The following is a 19,047-nucleotide window of genomic DNA, read 5'->3' as shown; positions in this document are numbered from 1 at the left end:
ACTCATTTGAAGATGGTGCTTGGACCATTGGATCGTCGTAACCTGAAGACGAGATGCCAAGCTTGTGCCAGACGCCGTATCAAGGTTCGTGCATGTCACCCTGCCACTTCAGCGCTCGATTCTAACTCTTTTAGTGCGTGGGTTCGCGGCCGTGTTTTTACTGCAACAAGAGAAAAATTCAATGTCTGCCTCAAGCTAGTAACAATTGCGCTAACCTCGTCTTCGTCAATACGAGATCTGATCTCGTAGCTGATCCGTCGCCGGCTCCGGGCTCGGAAGAGGACATTGCTCTTGCTCGATTTTTCACAGTCTTCATGGAAAGGAATGACTTCGCTGGGGAGCATCTTGACACAAGTGGAATCATATCTTCGTTCCAAGCATCTCCAAGTCTTTATCATGCTACATTGGCAATTGGGTCTCTTGATCTACGAACCACGTCCTCGTCTCTCAAAGATCGAAGAGCAATCACAGCAAGCGCATTACTATCATATCAGACTGCAATCAAGAGTTTCAAATCAGATATGCAACATTCAGATGTTCGAAGAAGTCATGCAGCATTATGGACTACCTTCTTCTTGGGCCTTTTTGAAGTCAGTGACTCTTCCATCCATCATACTTGCTAACATTTGACTTTAGCTCATGTACGATGTGACGGGCCAAGGATGGGTCAAGCATATCCTATATGGCACTTCCAGCATTCTTCAATTCTGAGGGCCTGAAGCATGTCTTAGTGGTCCTGGTCGATCATTCTTCCTTTCTGTGCGCCTCTTCGAGATTTGCCGCTCACTCATATACTCCGAGCCCAGCTTCCTCAGTCAACCGGAATGGGTCTTTGTAACAGAGTGCTTACGAAGCAGCGATCCTCGGTGTCATCCAAAAGAAGAGCTTTTCGATTTGATGCTTTCTTGTTCTTCATTGAGCTGCAAGTATGTCCATCTCCCGGTAATCAATCCAAGCCTTTGCTAATTCGATACAGTGTTTGGGAAGCGGTCAAACCTGGTTTGAAGTCTGTTGATGAACTTCATCTGATGGAGCTAGTATCTCAAGGTCATTTCTTGCGAGCAATGCTAGAGGACTGGCACGAAAGGCATGTCGAACGACTCTCCAATGACCCACGTGACGACCCCTGGTTGTTTCTTTCCTCGATTTACTACCACGCTACCTCTATATACTTGTCCGGAATTTTTGATTACCGTCCTCAATTTGATCTCTTATTCCCAGCAAGCCTCCCTTTCCAAATCATACAATCCCATGTCACACATCTGCTGATTGGAATACACACGGCACTTGATACTACCAATCTCGCCGGTGTGCTTTTCTTCTTCCCCCTGAGGGTAGCTGGTGCTAGATCATGGTCAGAGGATCAAAAGCTATCGATTTTGCATATGCTCAAGGAGATATCAAGGAGGGCCTACGTTGTTGCTGATGCCTTTGTATTGGACCTCAATACACTATGGGCCATGGACCGCAATCGAGAAAATGCTCGTAGAGCTTGGGATTGAGACAGGCCAAATGGTTCAATTGCAAGGTCTATCCACAGCTACCATGACAAGCCCCGCGATACATTCGCCTTGCCAACACCAATCATTCAGTTGTGGCCTTTCATTTGGCCCCCTCATCCACCAGTCCCCTTCAAGCAGAGCTATTTAGTTCTTTGCGCTCGAAGAACCAGCACTGAGATTTGTTGCCATGCTCCTCACATTTCAACCTAATTGTGCCTTTACTCCGCTCTGAAAAGCGATCCACATACGAAGGGAACGCACGTTTAAACCCATCAAGCTGATTTCCACGGCAGATCTCCATCAGGTAACCATCTCTTGTGTTGGAAGGCACCAGGTATGTATGCAGTGTGTGGCCATCACGATAACCAAGGTATACCATCCATGGAGCCGAGTCCAGTGCCACTACCACGAGGTCCCGATCTTTTGGCGCGGCCGGTGGACCAACGACTTTCTTCTCATTGATGCATGCGAGCAGATGATCGAGTCTAGGATGATCATTTGCTTCAGCGTATCTCAAGTACTCCGCGCCCACTCGGGTAAGGGACGGATCCGTCCAAGATGGCCTTGTGGTTGGAAGTACGGTCTCTGGTGGAAAGGATGTTGGCATCTTTGTCGGTGATGGGAAGACTGTGGGCTTCCATGTATTGCAGCAGAAGGGATTGTAGCCACGATTCAGCCAATGTTCGTCTGAGGGGGTAGACATCCTGATTGGGATTAGGAAGGCGGAGTTGCGGATCAAGATGAGGTACTTAGCACCGCTGACTTGTAGCCAGAGAAGGAACAGAAGATATTCGCTATTGATTGCCATGACGAAGACAGCAACCTTCCTTATATGATCGCATTTCCTTCTGTGAAATCTTTCTCTAGGGGCAGTTCTTCATCTCAAAGGTCTGAGCTGTCTTTGATCTGGGACGTTGTTTTGAGAGCTGAAAGATGTTCAACAAGTAAATGCTAGTTGGTGGGTTGAATGAAACAAGTGTGGTACCTTCAAAAGCCAATGCATTGTAATTTGGAAGCGTTCCACACCAGATTGAAAGGATGTGCTTGAAATCACGGTGGGGTTGAGAGGATCACTTCGTGGAAGCTACCTTCTTTGGCATGGTTGCTTAGTGCCAGCTTCTTCTCCGGTTTTAAGGACCTTCAAAAAAGGACAATCTGTACACCCAAAGCTCTCCATCACCAAAGCAGTGATAAACAATTGATATGCTCCCACTACAAAGCAGAAGTTTGAACTACAAACTTACCCTTTTCGTTGTAAGCTGGGTAAACCAGTGGGAATGCTATGAATCCAACGGAAGATGGAACATTTCAGCAAAAAGTCTTTGCGGATTTTACTCCTCCTGCCTTTACGCTCTCCTTTGAACACTCCTAACAGTAGTCAAAGGCTAGTCCAAGAGGTTCGGGGCAAAGACTACCGAGTTCGTATGATTTAAACGCGAACATAGATTGCTGCCACATGACGACTTTATTCAAAGCGTTCACGCCGAGCAGCTTTATATATTTCCAGAAGCCATCCAGACAAAGCTCAACTGCAGAGTCCCACTCCACACAAGGAGAATTGAGAAGAATGGCTCCCTCGTAAGCATGCGCATGTCCAATGTCAAATACCCCGCACTAACTCAATCCAGATATGTACTTGTCACTGGAGCGACTGGCTTCGTTGGAGCGCATGTTGTTGATTCACTACTCAAGCGTGGTCTAAAAGTTCGAGGGGCAACGAGATCGAAAGCGAAAGGTGAAGCAATGATCAAAGCTAGGCCACAGCAAGCCTCAAAGTTGGATTTCGTAGAAGTACAGGATTTTGAGAGTGGCGGCAGCTTTGAAGATGCAATCAAAGACATAGATGGAGTCATCCATGTTGCAAGTGTAGGTTCATCCAGGTTGAGAACGAGTTCGAGCTCACGCTAGCAGCCCTTCAGATACAACACCACCAACAATGAGAAAGAGCTCATAATTCCTGCAATCAATGGCGTACGAGCTATTCTATCGGCATCAGTCAACAGCAAAGTTGAACGAATCGTGATCACTTCGTCCTTCGCCGCGGTGATGGACCTTCACCGCAAAGCCCCACCCTACTTCATTTACACAGCTCAAGACTGGAACCCATTGACTTACGATGGGGCCAGCGATTCAGCCACAAGCGCTGTTGTCGCGTATCGTGGTTCCAAGAAGTTTGCTGAACTTGAAGCTTGGAACTTTATGAAAGAGAAAAGCCCCGACTTTGACATTGTTACTCTTTGCCCACCAATGACATTCGGTCCTGTGGTACATCCTGTCGACAAAGTTGAACATCTGAACGAGTCCAATGCAATGCTTTGGCAGGTGGCAAAAGGGGGTGGCCTTCCAGCTGCTAGGGTGCCTTTTTGGGTAGATGTGAGGGATTTGGCAGAAGCTCATGTTGAGGCATTGTTGAAGCCAGAGGCTGGGAATAAAAGGCTTGTGATAGCGGCACCAGAACCATACTCATATGGCCTTGCTGCAAAGATTATTGCTGGGAATTTTGAGAAGTTGAAAGATGTAGTTTCCAAGGAAGAACAAGCAATTGACGAGAGCCATGGTCTCGACGGGAGCACTGCAGCGCAAGAATTGGGAATCAAGTATCGAACTTTCGAGGAGACTGTTGTGGAACTGGTGTCGCAGGTCATGAAGATGGAATAGCTTAGCAGACGGAGGCATGAGTGGATGTTGATAGACCGAAAAATGTAGAGATTTGGTTGCGATGAAAGCATTGAAGAGTATGCAATTGAAAGAAGAACATGTTGTTGTTGACTGCAATGCTCGTTCAGGGGCTTCTCGCTACACCAAACCCCGCTAAAAGGGTAGTGAACTTTGGTGGGGTCAATGACGCTGCTGGGTCGAGCGGGTTCAGACTTCCTCCCGCCTCGAAGATTCATCCCAGCATCAACATTCCAGCATGGCGTCTGCAGATGAAATCTTCGACAATTGGCATGGGATAATCGACAATGACTTCATCAAAACGATTCGGCAGACTTTCAATCTCCCAGAGGAGGACAATTATGTCTATCGCGCGGAATCCTTCGCGATGACGCTTCCCCAAATCCAAACGCAGCTCGAAGCTCGAGGATTGAAATATAAATACCAATCCCATGGCCAGCAGATTGAGGTACCCACTCCTGTTTCACTTCGCAATAGCAGAAGATTCACTGACCAAGGTTCCTCCCACAGACATAACGGCCTACACCTCCATCTTCTCTCCCACTACCGATACTTCCAAAGCTCTGACGGCATTTGCTGCGAACGCAAAGAAGTCTTCTCCGCGAGAGATAGTCGCTCAATACTTGCAATCCAGACGCACCTGCGCAGCCAAGACACCCAAGTCAAAGGCACACATCAATCCATACTACGACCTTTGGGCCCTGTCCTGCCAAATGGCATCCTTTCTTGGCCCGCTGCCAGATCAATCGTACGCACATCCCACGAATGCGAAGATGACCCATCCTATCCTGCCCATGTTCTACCACCACTTTGGATGCGTTGTGCCAAGTTACGAAGCTTTGTATATCATTTCCGAGCTGGCAAAGGAACATGGGGCTGAAGGCGTGATTGACATGGCGAGTGGGAATGGCTATTGGACATACATGTTGCGAAGGATGAAGGTCGATGTGCAAGCTGTAGACAACATGGCGAGCGAGTACCGAACTATGTGGATTTCGGATACGGTGAAGAGTGATGGAGTTGAGTTCCTCAAAAGGAATCAAGGAAGCAAAGCAAGGATTCTACTAATGGTGTATATGGTCACAGCTGGATCCTTTACAAAGAGAGTTCTGGAGGCCTACCGAGGAGATATCGTGGTCGTAGTGGGGACACAGAATGCCAACCGATATACGGGGTTTGCAGATTGTACGGTTGAGGAGTACTTTCAAAAGGAAATGCCCAGCTGGGAGATGACTTGCAGAATTGCGATGCCGAGCTTTGCTGGAAAGGATGAAGGCATGTATGTTTGGAAGAGGAAGAAATAAACATGTTTGCCATATTCAGAAGCAGAGAGGACTGTCATAATGCTCACTGGCTGCAACAAGGTCATGGAAGAACTGACAAGTCTTGTGCCTATGCCTCCACCATGATATCTTCCAGACTAGTCATCCGCTTTCCTCGTATCTAGCAGAAGCTGCGGCACTGAAGGTGCTGGTGCTGAAGGCGTTCTTGGAGAGCTTGACGCAGGAAAGAGGAGCTGGATTTCCTGGTTGAGGAATCAGGAGTCCAGGAGAGAGCTGAAGAGATCCACAGGTCAAGCAAGAGAAGCGCTCATCGGGCCTTCTCGCTCAAGAATTCATTGTTCTTCCTTTTCATCTCCACATCGAGATATCCAATATAATAGATTCGGCTTCGAACGGCAGCTTGACTTGAGGCCAATATTATTTTGGGCAGCAAAAGGATCTAGAGACATATGCAAATTGGACTCGGGATCTCAGCTGAAGTCCAGCGAACTGGGTGGGACAATAGATACTTCTATTTTGGCCCTCTTTAGGAGAGACATGGCTAAGTAAAAGCTGCAAGAAAGAGAAGCGTTACCCCACAAATCAAGTCCAAAATGAAAATGTCTGCAATTCTGCAGTCAGAGTTCGGAGTTTAGGAAGCAGAAAACGAGTCATGGTTCCACATCATGAGATTCTCTGCCCTTCGACAACGCGTGGATCTGGAGGCCGCTGTCATAAGACTTCTCCGTGATCGGTCATCACAAAATCTTTCTTCTACCTCAAGTCAAACAAAAGTGCAGACGAAGCCCAAGTTATCGGGCCTTTCTCAACTCCATTTTTTGATGGTGGGATATCCACACTTTCTCCAGAGGTCAATTTTTAACAAGTCGTGGGGCTCTATGTGCAGCTGCCGGTCCAAGATCTAGACCTTGAAATCATGCGGCGAGCGGAGGTGAAGGTTCGCGATTATATTCGTGGTTAAAGCAATTTATGTTCGGAGATGGGATGAACTGAGGAAAGTCTTCCGACAGGATATTTTTTCGGCCGAGGTTGATTGAGGTGGACGGCGATGGAAATGTTGTACGCAACGATCCAATCATGAGGTATCCAAGTGGAGAGAGAGCAAAAGTGTGCTATGAGTTCATGGATGTTGTCCACCTTACAATCGGAATCATCTCTCGCGAACAGCCGAATTGTGGGGAAAGAAGCTTGAAATCAACATGCGGGTGGAATGCGGGTATGCAGTGTGGGGAGAAAGACGAGATGACTAGGATTTGCAAACCCGACGTTCTCCCGATGCTGCTTTGCTACCTTGGTAGCTTGCTTGCATGCATGCATGCATGCATGTCATCCACATTCCGTGATTTCTTGAACTCTGTTTTTCCACCCCTCCCCTCTTCCACCCCTCTTTCTCCCCCTCTCCTCCCCATGCATCTCCCTCCTCGTCTCTCCTCTTCTGCACCCCAAAAGAGTAGATCTGCCCCGCTTCCCCATCATCACGTCCATCATGTCACCGCTTTCCAAGATCTCTGCCTTGCACACGCACTGCGAACTCCTCACTTAGAAGCCAATTCAATCGGCCCTTCTCCATCCAGCTCCGCGAGGTATTGGCGAACATTTGGGCCTTTTGATGGCCCAGGGTCTCCCAGTCATGAACATCATTAGCCTCAACCATGCCGACTCAGTAGCCTCATGAAGGAATTGACCAATCGAACTCCTGCCGTCACCAGCCATTGAACACCGTCATTCAGGCGACAGAAAATGGCAGCTCGGAGCGGCATCTCATTTCCGATGGCAAGCTTAACAAGCTTGATTCTCGCAGGCCATATATAACTAAAACCAGGACCAAACAAACTTTCAACCTCGTCTAAGCTTCGAGCCCTCATCATGGTGTCTTTCAATACACAGCAATTGGCACGAGCCACGCTGATTTCCGCGGCGTTGTTCCAATCCGCTACAGCTGTTGCAAACATCACAGAAGACAGCTACTTCTATGGCCAATCTCCACCTGTGTACCCATCACGTATGTGACATCTTGTTGCGCCAATGCCCTGCTAACGTAGCATAGCTCCTCAGCCAGGAAGCGCATCATGGGCCACAGCATATGCCAAAGCCGTAGCCTTGGTATCGCAGATGACCTTGGAAGAGAAGGCCAATATCACAGTCGGCTACACCCCAATGACAGGTTGCTCCGGTGAGACTGGCTCAGTACCAAGACTCAACTGGCCAGGAGTCTGCTTGTCAGATGCTGGAAATGGTTTGCGTGCTACCGACTTTGTGAATGGTTGGCCCAGTGGAGTTCATGTTGGTGCCGCATGGAATCGCAACTTGGCATACCAGAGGGCCCTGCACATGGGAGGAGAGTTCAAGAAAAAGGGCGTTAATGTTGCCCTTGGTCCAGTCGTTGGACCTCTTGGGCGGGTAGCGGAAGGTGGAAGAAATTGGGAAGGTATCAGCAATGACCGTGAGTCTACCAGAAGTCCAAGGAACTCAATTAACATTTTGCAGCATATCTCTGTGGAGCACTTGCGGCTGAGTCGGTCTCGGGGATCCAGACTGCAGGCGTAATGACTTCTGTAAAGCACTATATTGGTAATGAGCAAGAGACGAACAGGGTTCCAGATGGAGACGTAGCTGCTGTGTCATCCAATATTGACGACAAGACCCTGCACGAGCTCTATCTTTGGCCTTTCACAGATGCTGTCCATGCAGGAACTGGTAGCATCATGTGCTCATACAATCGAATAAACAATTCCTATGCATGTCAGAACAGTAAGACACTGAATGGCATCCTAAAGACAGAGCTGGGCTTCGAGGGCTTTGTGGTCAGCGATTGGGGTGCTCAGCGTAAGTCATCTCTACCAGTAACTCAAGACCGCTGCTGATTAGCCCAGACACTGGTCTCGATTCAGCACTTGCCGGTCTGGACGTCGTGATGCCTGAGTCTACTTATTGGGGTGTAAATGGAGGAAATCTGACGATTGCTGTGAACAATGGAAGTCTAACTGAGGCTCGTGTGACTGACATGGCAACTCGTCTCATCTCTGCTTGGTACCAGATGGGACAAGATGTAAGTTTGTCGTTCTATACTTGATCTCCCATATTGACTGGGCAAGGTCGATTTCCCAGAAAAAGGCATTGGGATGGCACTCGACTACAGTACCCCACATACGCCGATCTATGCCAGAGATCCATCATCACAGACCGTGCTCCTCAATGGTGCGCTGGAGGGCCATGTCCTTGTCAAGAACACCAATTCTGCCCTTCCCCTCAAATCACCAAAGCTCCTCTCTATCTTTGGCTATGATGCTGTGGCGCCTAACAAAATGGATGTTCCAAGCCCTTCGGACGTTATCGCTACGTGGACATTCGGCTTCGAATCCTTGTTGACTTACGTCCCGTTCATCAGCACCACGGCGCCACCTCAAATCGCCATTAATGGTACCATCATCAGTGGAGGAGGAAGTGGTGCAAATGCCCCTGCTTACATCTCTGCACCCTTTGATGCAATCAAAGAGCAAGCGTACTTGGATGGAACTTCCCTCTTCTGGGACTTTTACGACAACGACCCTGCAATAGATACTTCCTCAGACGCTTGCCTCGTATTCATCAATGCATTTGCCACCGAAGGAAGCGATAGAATTGGACTCCATGGTCAGTTGCGCCCCCTCCAAACAAAGCACTTGCTAACCCGAAAAACAGATGACTATTCCGACGCCTTGATCCAAAATGTAGCAGCAAACTGCAGCAACACAATCGTAACAATTCACAACGCCGGTGTCCGCCTCGTTGATCAATGGATCGACCATCCCAACATCACAGCGGTCATCTTTGCCCATCTTCCAGGTCAAGACTCTGGCCGAGCGCTCGTCCAGCTTTTGTACGGATACCAATCTTTCTCTGGGAAGCTGCCATACACCGTTGCCAAGAACGAGAGCGATTACGTGAATGCTGGCGAGCCTATACTTCCAGAGGGAGAATTCCAACTTTTCCCACAAGACAACTTCACCGAGGGTGTGTACATTGATTACCGGGGTTTCGACCAGAAGAACGTGACTCCTCGATACGAGTTTGGCTTCGGTTTGACGTACACAACGTTCGAGTACTCGGAGTTGACGATTGAGAAACTGGCTGGTGTGTCGACATCATATCTTCCGCCGCCCGCAGACGTTATCGAAGGTGGAATCGCCTCGTTGTGGGATGTCGTCGCGCAAGTTACCGCGACTATCACCAACACGGGAAGTGTTGACGCTGCTGAGATTGCTCAGTTGTATGTTGGGATACCGGGAGGACCTGTGAGGCAGTTGAGAGGATTCAGCAAGGTTGATATCCCAGTTGGGTCGAACGTGACTGTTGAGTTTGATCTCCTGAGAAGGGATTTGAGTGAATGGGGTGTGACTGAACAGAGTTGGGTGTTGCAAAGTGGTAGCTATCCGATTTATGTTGGGGCTAGTAGTCGGGATCTGCCGTTGGTAGGGACATTGACGATTTGAGGATGTAATGTCATAGATTACTAGAATGATAATCATGAAGTGATGGTCCGTTTTCTCGTCCAGTTCTCTTGCACCCTGTGATTGTTTAGGAGCTTCATGGAGTCAAGGACAGGGGAAAAGCTAACAGTAAACTAAGTAAGCGCGAAGGCTAGAAAGATAGAAGAATTGAACACAAAGGTCAAGCTTTGAAAAGCAAAAGCAAATCAAGGCCAAAAACACGACGACCAGCACTTGCTGTAAAGGAAACAATATGTAGATCGCTGCTCAGACATGTTCAACTACAAAAAACGCCTGCTCTCGAATTCTCTTCTCTGACATTTACACATTATAGGCATTAACTACTCGTACTCTAATACTCTAGACGCCAAGACCGTCCAAAAACGACCCAAAAAAAGCCAACATCGCTCGCTCGGTGCTCAGATCTGGTATCTCATGCCATGCTATGCTTGGTGCTCTCTTAAATCATTCCAACGCCGAGTATATGCAGTCTCATCAATATCGATTGGCAAGAAACCCCAAAAAGAATCAAAACACCCGCCCTGATATGTGCTGGGTTCTGGTCATCGACAGACGTCGTAACTGCTATATGCTCTGCCTGCTGTCCACTGTGTCAATCTCTCGACTGTCCCCATATTAGCACCGCGATTCGTTTTCGCAAAGACGGTATCGAAAGGATGGATGGTCGTTCCCCAATACTGCTTCTCGAGTAAGGGGTCTAGACTCTCTTTGCAGATGCTTTCGTATCCGGTCCCAGTTCTCAATGTACCCATCTCAACTGGTCCACCTCCTAAATCAACAGTCTCTCCTCTTGCCAGAGCATCTCCGAATCCCCGGTATGCAGACATCATGGCATCGACCTCGTATCCTGCTGCTTCAATCAATGCCGTAGAATAAACCTCGACCGCAACAGCCTTCCAATACTCATGGGGGCAAGAATTGATTCCTGGACTCCACATCTCGGGTACGGGTTGGTTGCTATCGTGGGCTGGGAGGGATGCAATGAAGGTCTCGACCAATTCTTCGGAAGGGAAAAGAAGGGTTTCGAGGCCAGCGCGATCGAGAGCCCAGAACATGGACTGAATATGTGGGACGGGGGCTTCGCAATTCATAGTCATACCGACGAGCTGGAAATTAGGTGTCAGCATTGTGCGACAATGGCGGAGTGGCACATTGTACGGAAAACGTCTTTAGTGGAACAATTGTACGAGGATCGTAAGAAGTAAATCTGGACGACATACCTTTGTCTTGTCATTGAGCTTGTCCAAATATACATCACTCCAGCACTGATTACTCCAGTATGGGAAAAACGGACCGCGAATGCTGGCATTCATGAGAATATAACGCTTGTAGTTCTTGTACATGTCGTCGGTGGTAAGGATCTCTGCGAATGCGCCCAAGTCATAGCAATCGTTCTTCCTGTTCACAAACCGGATATTTTCTTTCTTAGGTAGCAGGTTGGCGGCGGTTGTCTCGCCATTGAGGACGAAGAGGAAATCTGCGGCGTCGTGGAGGGCATGCTTGATGAAGAACTCGAGGTTGATTCGGGCGCCTGGGGTTTCGAAGAAGGCGTAGAGGATCAAAGGACGGTCTACCGTCGCATTCTGTACCGGCGGAGGAGGGGGACGAGCTGAAGGAGTCGGAGTTGGGAAGTGGGAGGCATCGAAGTGTATCGCCGACGTAGGCGCATTGTTCTGAAGAGGAGCCTCGCCGTGTACGATTGCTTTTGTCACACCCGCGACCACTGCTGAGTCCTTCTATTGTTTTATTAGCGGCGATATCTCTGTCTGGGTTCAAGGTAAGACCTACCAACATGACTGGTAGATTCAGAAACCAGATTGTCCAGACCAGAAGCAGTATTATCAGAGCTGCAATCCAATTCCTTCTGCCTTGCCAGCATCGGCTCATGATAGTCGACATGGTCATATCTTTGCGATGCATATTGCTCTTGGACTTGAGGACGTGTACCCCTCAAGTAACAGAAGATGGGGAGAGGAGAGACACAGGAACAAAACGAAAGTGAGGGTGTGGAGCCAAGATAGTCAAAGACGAAGAGAAGGGGGAAGCTCGAGAAGGTTATGAGACATGTCGAGATTGCGCCTCACTTTTGCTTTCTGGCGGCAACAGACCAACAGTGCGTCAAGGAGAGAGTCGAGCAGTGCTACTGGTAATGGAGGAAGAGGAAGAAAGGAAGGTGACAGGCATTCCCGATTAAGTTCCAACGCTGCTGCGAGATGGGATTTCGCAGGGTTGACTCGTTACTCGTTTAAGGCTGGTTACTTACGGAATACTGTACTGGACAATCCTCGATGGGTTCAAGGGTTGTGGGTAAATTTGCACTCGGCGAACGAACCATCGTGAGGTCTCGGAGTCCCCCAACCACCACGGCCTTGCAGAGATTACATCGAGGATTACGCAACCCTCGAGGTTGGGGGTTCTTGGTCTGCAGTTGGCTTCCAGATGGCTTCCGTTGGTCTTTTCTTAGAGAGTGATTCTGACTCCAACAGTCGTGCGCCATGCCAGCTGGAGGGCTGTGAACACTGAACATGCACACTGAATGCTGCCTGTTTGGGGTAAGAGTACTGTACGTCCAAATGGATACTGTACGAGATGTTGCTTGCGGGTCGTCGGCTGGGGTGTGCTGCTTGGCATTGCGGCGAGGGAGCTGCCAAGACCCGACGAATTGGGACAGGCGATGGCGAATTAGGGGCGCTGCTTGGAGAGGAGGAGAGGAATACAGTACGGTTATCACGGCTGCCACAATCCAATTTTTGACCCCACCAAGATGCATAGATAGGCTTACAGATCATACAGTATCCTCACCTGTTGAGACCCATAATAGTGTTTATCGATTCCAGCCTCGCCACCGTTGCACAACTGAAGACATTCACACTCTCGCCGTCGTCAAACTTTCAAACTAAATGAATAATATTCTTCGTGCATATTAACAAGGTTCGATGCTAGACGGTTTTCTTTAGGTCCCGGGCGGGATGCAGGAATAGGGGTCTTCTCCCCTGTCGTCGCCCGCGTAATTTTATCGTGGTCGGAGATCATCTCAGTCTTGGGCCTGTTGATTGGTGCTCAAGCGCTATCATTTTGCATGCATTTGGAGAAAAGGAGTGAGAAGCGGGAGGGTCTCGAGAAGGTTACATAAGGCTGATTTCACGGGATGTTGCATCTCAGTAAAATTGATATTCATATTGTTGCTGAGTGTTTTGATGTTGGCTCATGTTGGGTCTTCTTGAGGTGAGCCTGGCGCTTGGGTTAAAGGATGGCCGGATCCATTAGGTTCTTCCATGACTTTATCCTCCATGCAGCTATGGAACGCTTAAACCCAACAGAAGAGATCCAACAGAACGGTCATACGTCAAGGATCGCTTCCAGCATTTCAAGTCCTTGGGAAGTTAATTCTGTGTAGCTCTCCAACAGCTTTTCTTTTCAAGTCTACACAACTCAAACACCAACAAATCCACCCTAACGCCCAAGACTTCCCAACGTTGGTCTTCAAGGGCTAGTACAGCAGTGTAGTCCTGCAGATGCTTCAGGCATAATTGCAAGGTCCAGGTAGAGCACAGAGAAATTCTGTGAGCTCATAATCGGTATGAGTGAAGCTGTTTCTGGTCCATCGACGGCTTGATAGCTTACCAGATATAAGCCACCACAAAGGTTAGCTAAGGTATTTAGGGACATTTGAGGCTATCGGAGGAGCAAGCGGATCCGATCTCTTCCAAAGTAAACGCAGAGTAGTTCCACGTGACATAGTATTCTTGTAGGTATTCATCTGGAGTGTCTCAGCAATGAGTTTATGAAGTAGAAATATGTGTCTAAGACTGAAGTTTGATATTTTCAATGCGAGCAAAAGAGAGTGGAAACAGAGCGCTTTCAAAGGGCTACTTACCACGTGCGAGCACTGGCTTCGTTTTCTCCTACTTGGATGCAGCTAAGGAGATAGAACTTAAATGAGAGAGCGCCCCGTAAGCTGTATGTTCTCATTTTGCAGAAATGCTCAAAGCTCCGGGATTTGATGCCAGAATCGTTGTTGAAATCGAACCTCCCAGAGCAAGGACTTGATATACTTGTTCTTGGAGAATGTCTTGTGCAAACAGGTGATTATTGTCACCAGCACGAAATGTCTCCTGAACATATCCGCTCTTGCGGTCTCAACTATGGGGTGAGCAGAGGCAGAGGATCCAGCAAGGAATCTAAGTCCAGTCAATGTTCGGCGATAGCAGAACAAGAGCAGCTGAAGATTGCGGTACTCACTACCGTCAGCACTCGTGCTCACGGCACTGAGGGGCTTTCCACCACAACATTCATTGACAACTCTGTCATCTGACATCTCTCTCGACACGCGTTTCATCCACTTATGATGAGTCGAGAATGAGAGGCAGCCACTAAAGATACGTCTCAAGCATTCATCTAGTCGCAGAAGACTGAGAAACAACGACGACGATAGGACGAATGATGTGCTGGAATTGAGGCTGTGCAACCATTCAAAAGTCTTGGCTCTTGAAGACAGATGAACATGACCCTCAAAAATGTCTCTTCAATGCCGAGCGGTTGCCAAGAGATTACGACGCCGTCGACGACGAGGTTCTTGCCACGAGGATACTTTATCCTCACAGTCATCCCATCAATCGAAAAGTATCGCCAAAGGTAAAATCCGATTGACCGCGACGGGAGTTATTATTGGAAAAGGTTGCCGCCTGTGACGAAACGAAGCAGCGAAACAGCGAAGCGACAAGAGACCCCTTGAACCTCGGACGCCGACGCGACATCAAATCTCACGAGGCAACGATTAATGTCTCTAACTGTGCCGCAGAATTAAATCAACAAAATTTCCCACAATTTCTGCCTCTGGAAATTCTTGAGCTTCTCCTTACCCATCAACGCATCATCACAGTCGCAAACATGAAGGCAATGAAGGGGATGAACGTAAACCGCATGTTTGGTTCTCTGAAGCGCAAACGTAAGCAAACGCCGTCTCGTCTTGGGGGCATCAACTAATGCAGTGGTATAGCGAATTCGAGTTCCACAGATGGAGGAATGGTAGATTCGGGTTTGGATACGCCAGAAGCAAATGCGACTCGGAATGTGGTACGTTGGGGAATGCAAGTTGTTAGACAAGGCTGACGTTGACCAGCGTTTATTCTGCGAATCTGGAGGACCAAACGGATCTGTATGTTCTGCCTCTGTCATCCTCTGCAAAGCTAATTGTTCAGCAGGGAGAAGAGGTCCTCTATCTGCCAACTATTGTCGAATCCTGCGAATCGTCTCCATCCGCTGCAAAGGAAGCCGCCTACGTGATTCGGAAGTTCTTGTCAAAGGACAACTTCTCCAAACCATACGTTCAGTACAATGGCATTATGCTCATTCGGATTCTGGCGGACAATCCAGGCAAGACTTTCACGAGAAATGTTGATACCAAGTTCGTAGAGACGGTCAAGGAGCTGCTCCGAGTGGGACGAGATCCAAGTGTCAAACAAATATTGATGGAGACGCTGGACACCTTCCAGAGAGAGAAGGCAGATGATGAGGGTTTAGTTAAGCTGAACGAAATGTGGAAGAAGGAGCACGAGAGGATGATCAAGATACATGTATGTGAAAGCTGGAGTAAGACAAGGCTCTGCTAACTTTTCTAGGGACCTGCAGGACCTCGAGTTCTGAATGCTCCTGCTTTCAATCCCAACAGCCCTGAATACTTCTCTCGAAATCATCACAGTCGAAGATTACCACCACCCCACGAACTTTCCACACGAATCGAAGAAGCCAAGACATCAGCAAGTCTCCTCGCCCAAGTCGTCCAATCCACACCTCCTTCGGAACTCCTTTCAAACGAACTCGTCCGCGAATTTGCAGATCGTTGTCAAAGTGCTAGCAGAAGCGTACAAGCATATATGATTGCAGAGAATCCAGGCCCAGATAATGATACAATGGAGACGTTGATTGAAACCAACGAGCAATTGAGCAAAGCTCTCAGTCAACATCAACGAGCAGTCCTCAATGCTCGAAAGATTCTAGGCCTAAATGGAGAATCAGGCACCACACCACCAGCAACAGGAGGGTATTCACAGGGAGCTCCAAACAGAACAGACTACCTGCCTCCAGGTGGACCACCGCCAAACAGAAATTCAGGGTATAGCACATCTGGTTCAGGCTTCGCCCTTCCACAAGGACCGCCTCCTGGAAGAACTGGCAATGGCTTCGTTGCACCAGCTGGTCCTCCTCCCACATTATCTATGAAGCCCGTCCCACGAAAAGCTGCAAAGGGCGGCCCACCAGTACCTCCACCAGGTGATTATGCACCTACCGGAGACGACGAGGAGAATCCATTCTCTGATCCCAAGGACAACAATAAGCCCAGCATACCATTCCCCAAAGATCAGCCACCCACATCGACAGGCCAGTTCAACGATCGACTAGGCATCGAACCATACCATCCCGGCTTTAGGGAAACGCCAAGCTATGTTGGGAGACAAGAGAGTTCCACAGGCGGGGTCACGATGCATGCTGCTGTTCCTGAGACACCTGATGTAGATGATGAAGGACGGGCTAGGGATTTGTATGGGGTCTCGCCTGGGGTGAAGGCGCCTGTTTATCGGTACTGAGTCTGGAGGGAATGTTGAAGATGCTTCAGTACTTCCATTGTCCGGCTGGAGAAGAATTTCCAGCTAGATCTCAGGCTGCGAGGCTGGGTGTTTGTTTTATGACATGTTATGATCCAATGAGAGGAGGCAAGTGTCAGTATTGTATTCATTCCAGATGAGTTGGATAGCGGCATCTTGATACCATTGGAACCGGTTGTTCTGCTACACATTTTATTGACACCATCCCTTTGTGATATCAGCATCCAAATCAAATTCTGTGGCAGCACAAAGTACGAGAAGGAAACATCTAGTAAGAAGAGAGCAAGCTCGCTATCGCCGTTTTCAACCAGATCACTAAAGTCCTATATTTCATGCTAAACTCAATCCCTCGCTCATTGGCCTCACAAATCTCACCCAATCACTTACTCCAGACTCCGTGACTTGTTCACCATCTACGTCCAAATCTCTCTTCTTCCACACCGTCTGAACAATAGATCGTGCTGCTTGCGTGGAGCTCCTCGTGGCCGACACCTCTTCCAACTTGTCGAATTGCTCGAGGAAAAAAATCCGCTCTTCGTCATTGAAAGCATACAGAGCTGTGACGAATACACTCCAGAGATGTGCCGATCGCAGGATGGGTATTCCCGTTATCACTAGGACTTGATCGGCGATCAGACGTCGGACAATGAGCGTCGATGGTAAAGCCGAGTGAAGTGCAGTATAGAAATAGAGTTTGGCGGCATTATGGACAAGGGCAGATGTCTGGACGAGAAAAGCTTCTTGCTCGGAGTTGAGAGCAGAGTCTGTTGGGAGAAGTTGAATGAGCTCATCAAGTTGACTTTCGATAGTAATCACCTGTCTCACCAAGTGGGGGCTATCGTTCTCCATATTTTCGGCCTAAATCATGTCAGCTCAAGTCCGTCTTCGGGACTGAGAAAAGCTTTACCATCTGCCGTGAGATGTCCGTGATTGAGGAGATGATCCCTAGGAGTTCAGACGAACATCCAGCAGATTTATCGATCTGGACGTCATCAGCTAAAGCACTCTGAAAATAGAGAGCATCTCACCTCTTGAGGATTGTTCCAAGCAATCTTTCTGAATTTCGACCTTGCCCCACAAGCACTTCGACCCATGACATCTCGAGTAGCAAAGAATTTCGAGACGAATGAGACTAGAGAAGGCTCTAGTGACTGTGTGTCCTCCGTCCCGATCAAGTCGGCAGCGGCAGAGACATGCGTCGACCAAGATGTCTGGCAGTCGTCCGTTATCTGAAGCGTGTCAGCCATATCCAAGATTTTGTTCCAGCTGAGCTTACATCAAAAAGGCACAGCATAAGCATGGCTACAAGAACATGGTTGCTAGATGCTCCGTTCAAAGATGCAATATCGTAGCGCAACTGATGTAAAGTCCTCTGCTTCTGATGCAAGGCAAGAGAATAATAATCGACTAACACAGAGGGTTGATTGAGGCTCAGGTACAAGGCTCCAATAGCCAGGATAGATCTCTTGACACATTCGTAGGATATGGACAAGGGCAATATGATCTGGCGGTAGCAATTTGAAGAGTCGTCGACAAGGGTAAGATTTCTGCAGACCTGAACTTGGTCTTTCGAATTATAAGCAATTGTTCCTCAATCTTGGTAAATTCACTCACAATACTGAAAGAGAATTCGATCAACATTCGAAAGTCCCAACGTCTGCGGGACATGCAGTCTCGGCATGCTCTTATATCTACCATCAAACCGCATCACAGCCATAGATTGTGCAGCATCCATATCTTCTGGGATCGTGTTCAAGAAGTAGCTCCTACCATTTCGACGTGGACGCCATTGTGCCTTTTCAGCCACGTCCTTTGAAGGCGTTGGATCCACGAAAGAAATCTCAGCATTCTTTCCTCTCCCATGCTTGACCCCTCTCCGAGAACTTTCGTCCTCCCAAATCAATCGCAAGACGTATTCGCAAGATCGACCATCATCGAGGCACCGTGAGCAGACAGGTCGCTCTTCTATTCACGCACATTAGCTATTGAAATCACTGCAAGAACTTCTTGAACCTACCTGAGCAACGAAGTCGTCTCTCCTTGCAGGAAACGCATCCATGTCGAGAGTGCTTCACGCGACGTCCAGATGATTGTGATGGCGACTGCGAATCGCCAGGGCTTGCAGATGCTCCAGCCATGCTCTGCACATTTTCGCCGATTCAGCTACATGGGATGCTGCGATTGCGGCCCGGTTCATGTGCAGATTGGTGGTTTGGGTATCTATCTTCTCATACCTTAGATGTCGAAGTTGATATCTCCAGGGAATGACTAAGCAATGTACCCCGCTTTCCCCAGCCATGAGAGGTCCAGTAGACATCCGCACCTGGATTCAGTGGACGCAAGCCTGGATTCCCAGCATTCAAAAGCCTGACATGACCTCCAGCATGCTGCATATTTTCAATTGTCACCCCCGGACATCAGGATGAAGAGAGCTGCCCGACGAGTGACTAAGGTTAGTACCAGTCTTCATATGGGAAAACAACTTTTTGAT

At 48.5% G+C, this 19,047-nt stretch overlaps 9 protein-coding genes across 9 annotated transcripts; 6 read left to right on the top strand and 3 right to left on the bottom strand.

Annotated features, from left to right (window-relative positions):
• Nucleotides 1–12: 12 nt before the first annotated feature.
• On the top strand, nucleotides 13–711 carry LY89DRAFT_728376 (uncharacterized protein; the record flags this gene model as incomplete). Its single annotated transcript, XM_018219258.1, has 3 exons — nucleotides 13–84; nucleotides 135–590; nucleotides 637–711. The coding sequence occupies 3 exons, from the start codon at nucleotides 13–15 to the stop codon at nucleotides 709–711; spliced, it is 603 nt and encodes a 200-aa protein (XP_018078005.1).
• A 93-nt stretch (nucleotides 712–804) lies between these two features.
• LY89DRAFT_189536 (uncharacterized protein) lies at nucleotides 805–1,567 on the top strand. The gene is made up of 2 exons (XM_018205692.1): nucleotides 805–926; nucleotides 977–1,567. The coding sequence occupies exons 1-2, from the start codon at nucleotides 898–900 to the stop codon at nucleotides 1,500–1,502; spliced, it is 555 nt and encodes a 184-aa protein (XP_018078004.1). The 5' UTR covers nucleotides 805–897; the 3' UTR covers nucleotides 1,503–1,567.
• Nucleotides 1,530–2,793, bottom strand: LY89DRAFT_189530 (uncharacterized protein). Its single transcript, XM_018205691.1, has 2 exons — nucleotides 2,747–2,793; nucleotides 1,530–2,590 (listed from the first exon to the last, which is right to left on the bottom strand). The coding sequence occupies exon 2, from the start codon at nucleotides 2,308–2,310 to the stop codon at nucleotides 1,633–1,635; it is 678 nt and encodes a 225-aa protein (XP_018078003.1). The 5' UTR covers nucleotides 2,311–2,590; nucleotides 2,747–2,793; the 3' UTR covers nucleotides 1,530–1,632.
• Nucleotides 2,794–3,003: 210 nt separating this feature from the next.
• On the top strand, nucleotides 3,004–4,194 carry LY89DRAFT_606554 (NAD(P)-binding protein). The gene is made up of 3 exons (XM_018210425.1): nucleotides 3,004–3,080; nucleotides 3,131–3,368; nucleotides 3,414–4,194. The coding sequence occupies exons 1-3, from the start codon at nucleotides 3,070–3,072 to the stop codon at nucleotides 4,158–4,160; spliced, it is 996 nt and encodes a 331-aa protein (XP_018078002.1). The 5' UTR covers nucleotides 3,004–3,069; the 3' UTR covers nucleotides 4,161–4,194.
• Nucleotides 4,195–4,385: 191 nt separating this feature from the next.
• Nucleotides 4,386–5,505, top strand: LY89DRAFT_636013 (uncharacterized protein). The gene is made up of 2 exons (XM_018211471.1): nucleotides 4,386–4,626; nucleotides 4,676–5,505. Exons 1-2 carry the CDS (start codon nucleotides 4,417–4,419, stop codon nucleotides 5,480–5,482), a joined length of 1,017 nt encoding a protein of 338 aa, XP_018078001.1. The 5' UTR covers nucleotides 4,386–4,416; the 3' UTR covers nucleotides 5,483–5,505.
• A 1,369-nt stretch (nucleotides 5,506–6,874) lies between these two features.
• Nucleotides 6,875–10,150, top strand: LY89DRAFT_636010 (putative beta-glucosidase M). The gene is made up of 6 exons (XM_018211470.1): nucleotides 6,875–7,463; nucleotides 7,509–7,904; nucleotides 7,949–8,287; nucleotides 8,335–8,510; nucleotides 8,557–9,094; nucleotides 9,143–10,150. The coding sequence occupies exons 1-6, from the start codon at nucleotides 7,328–7,330 to the stop codon at nucleotides 9,931–9,933; spliced, it is 2,376 nt and encodes a 791-aa protein (XP_018078000.1). The 5' UTR covers nucleotides 6,875–7,327; the 3' UTR covers nucleotides 9,934–10,150.
• An 88-nt stretch (nucleotides 10,151–10,238) lies between these two features.
• LY89DRAFT_189318 (uncharacterized protein) lies at nucleotides 10,239–12,013 on the bottom strand. The gene is made up of 3 exons (XM_018205690.1): nucleotides 11,744–12,013; nucleotides 11,172–11,687; nucleotides 10,239–11,057 (listed from the first exon to the last, which is right to left on the bottom strand). Exons 1-3 carry the CDS (start codon nucleotides 11,828–11,830, stop codon nucleotides 10,494–10,496), a joined length of 1,167 nt encoding a protein of 388 aa, XP_018077999.1. The 5' UTR covers nucleotides 11,831–12,013; the 3' UTR covers nucleotides 10,239–10,493.
• A 2,553-nt stretch (nucleotides 12,014–14,566) lies between these two features.
• LY89DRAFT_189153 (uncharacterized protein) lies at nucleotides 14,567–16,712 on the top strand. The gene is made up of 5 exons (XM_018205689.1): nucleotides 14,567–14,899; nucleotides 14,951–15,027; nucleotides 15,074–15,109; nucleotides 15,156–15,527; nucleotides 15,573–16,712. Exons 1-5 carry the CDS (start codon nucleotides 14,842–14,844, stop codon nucleotides 16,536–16,538), a joined length of 1,509 nt encoding a protein of 502 aa, XP_018077998.1. The 5' UTR covers nucleotides 14,567–14,841; the 3' UTR covers nucleotides 16,539–16,712.
• Nucleotides 16,713–18,883, bottom strand: LY89DRAFT_189135 (uncharacterized protein). The gene is made up of 6 exons (XM_018205688.1): nucleotides 18,574–18,883; nucleotides 18,171–18,521; nucleotides 17,833–18,122; nucleotides 17,585–17,785; nucleotides 17,464–17,538; nucleotides 16,713–17,414 (listed from the first exon to the last, which is right to left on the bottom strand). The coding sequence occupies exons 1-6, from the start codon at nucleotides 18,692–18,694 to the stop codon at nucleotides 16,887–16,889; spliced, it is 1,566 nt and encodes a 521-aa protein (XP_018077997.1). The 5' UTR covers nucleotides 18,695–18,883; the 3' UTR covers nucleotides 16,713–16,886.
• Between the last annotated feature and the right edge of the window lie 164 nt (nucleotides 18,884–19,047).

This window comes from Mollisia scopiformis (assembly GCF_001500285.1).
Source record: "Mollisia scopiformis unplaced genomic scaffold LY89scaffold_2, whole genome shotgun sequence".
Classification (NCBI taxonomy): Eukaryota; Fungi; Ascomycota; class Leotiomycetes; order Helotiales; family Mollisiaceae; genus Mollisia; species Mollisia scopiformis.
The sequence above is the reverse complement of the archived record's forward strand: the minus strand, read 5'-3'. Positions and strand labels throughout refer to the sequence as shown.

What these genes read in the sequence shown, in the direction of transcription:
- LY89DRAFT_189530 (XM_018205691.1), bottom strand. Translation starts at nt 2,310, where the DNA reads ATGGCAATCAATAGCGAATATCTTCTGTTCCTTCTCTGGCTACAAGTC.
- LY89DRAFT_189318 (XM_018205690.1), bottom strand. Translation starts at nt 11,830, where the DNA reads ATGCTGGCAAGGCAGAAGGAATTGGATTGCAGCTCTGATAATACTGCT. An exon ending in TTTCTGAATCTACCAGTCAT is followed by an intron (nt 11,688 to 11,743) that starts GTTGGTAGGTCT and finishes ATAAAACAATAG; the next exon opens with AAGGACTCAGCAGTGGTCGC. An exon ending in AGCTCAATGACAAGACAAAG is followed by an intron (nt 11,058 to 11,171) that starts GTATGTCGTCCA and finishes CCTAATTTCCAG; the next exon opens with CTCGTCGGTATGACTATGAA.
- LY89DRAFT_636010 (XM_018211470.1), top strand. Translation starts at nt 7,328, where the DNA reads ATGGTGTCTTTCAATACACAGCAATTGGCACGAGCCACGCTGATTTCC. An exon ending in TCCACCTGTGTACCCATCAC is followed by an intron (nt 7,464 to 7,508) that starts GTATGTGACATC and finishes AACGTAGCATAG; the next exon opens with CTCCTCAGCCAGGAAGCGCA. An exon ending in GGTACCAGATGGGACAAGAT is followed by an intron (nt 8,511 to 8,556) that starts GTAAGTTTGTCG and finishes TGACTGGGCAAG; the next exon opens with GTCGATTTCCCAGAAAAAGG.
- LY89DRAFT_189135 (XM_018205688.1), bottom strand. Translation starts at nt 18,694, where the DNA reads ATGGCTGGAGCATCTGCAAGCCCTGGCGATTCGCAGTCGCCATCACAA. An exon ending in CTTGGAACAATCCTCAAGAG is followed by an intron (nt 17,539 to 17,584) that starts GTGAGATGCTCT and finishes GATGACGTCCAG; the next exon opens with ATCGATAAATCTGCTGGATG. An exon ending in CGGACATCTCACGGCAGATG is followed by an intron (nt 17,415 to 17,463) that starts GTAAAGCTTTTC and finishes GACATGATTTAG; the next exon opens with GCCGAAAATATGGAGAACGA.
- LY89DRAFT_606554 (XM_018210425.1), top strand. An exon ending in GAGTCATCCATGTTGCAAGT is followed by an intron (nt 3,369 to 3,413) that starts GTAGGTTCATCC and finishes TCACGCTAGCAG; the next exon opens with CCCTTCAGATACAACACCAC.
- LY89DRAFT_189536 (XM_018205692.1), top strand. Translation starts at nt 898, where the DNA reads ATGCTTTCTTGTTCTTCATTGAGCTGCAA. An exon ending in TGTTCTTCATTGAGCTGCAA is followed by an intron (nt 927 to 976) that starts GTATGTCCATCT and finishes AATTCGATACAG; the next exon opens with TGTTTGGGAAGCGGTCAAAC.
- LY89DRAFT_189153 (XM_018205689.1), top strand. Translation starts at nt 14,842, where the DNA reads ATGAAGGCAATGAAGGGGATGAACGTAAACCGCATGTTTGGTTCTCTG. An exon ending in CAAATGCGACTCGGAATGTG is followed by an intron (nt 15,028 to 15,073) that starts GTACGTTGGGGA and finishes GACGTTGACCAG; the next exon opens with CGTTTATTCTGCGAATCTGG. An exon ending in AGAGGATGATCAAGATACAT is followed by an intron (nt 15,528 to 15,572) that starts GTATGTGAAAGC and finishes TAACTTTTCTAG; the next exon opens with GGACCTGCAGGACCTCGAGT.
- LY89DRAFT_636013 (XM_018211471.1), top strand. Translation starts at nt 4,417, where the DNA reads ATGGCGTCTGCAGATGAAATCTTCGACAATTGGCATGGGATAATCGAC. An exon ending in CCCATGGCCAGCAGATTGAG is followed by an intron (nt 4,627 to 4,675) that starts GTACCCACTCCT and finishes TCACTGACCAAG; the next exon opens with GTTCCTCCCACAGACATAAC.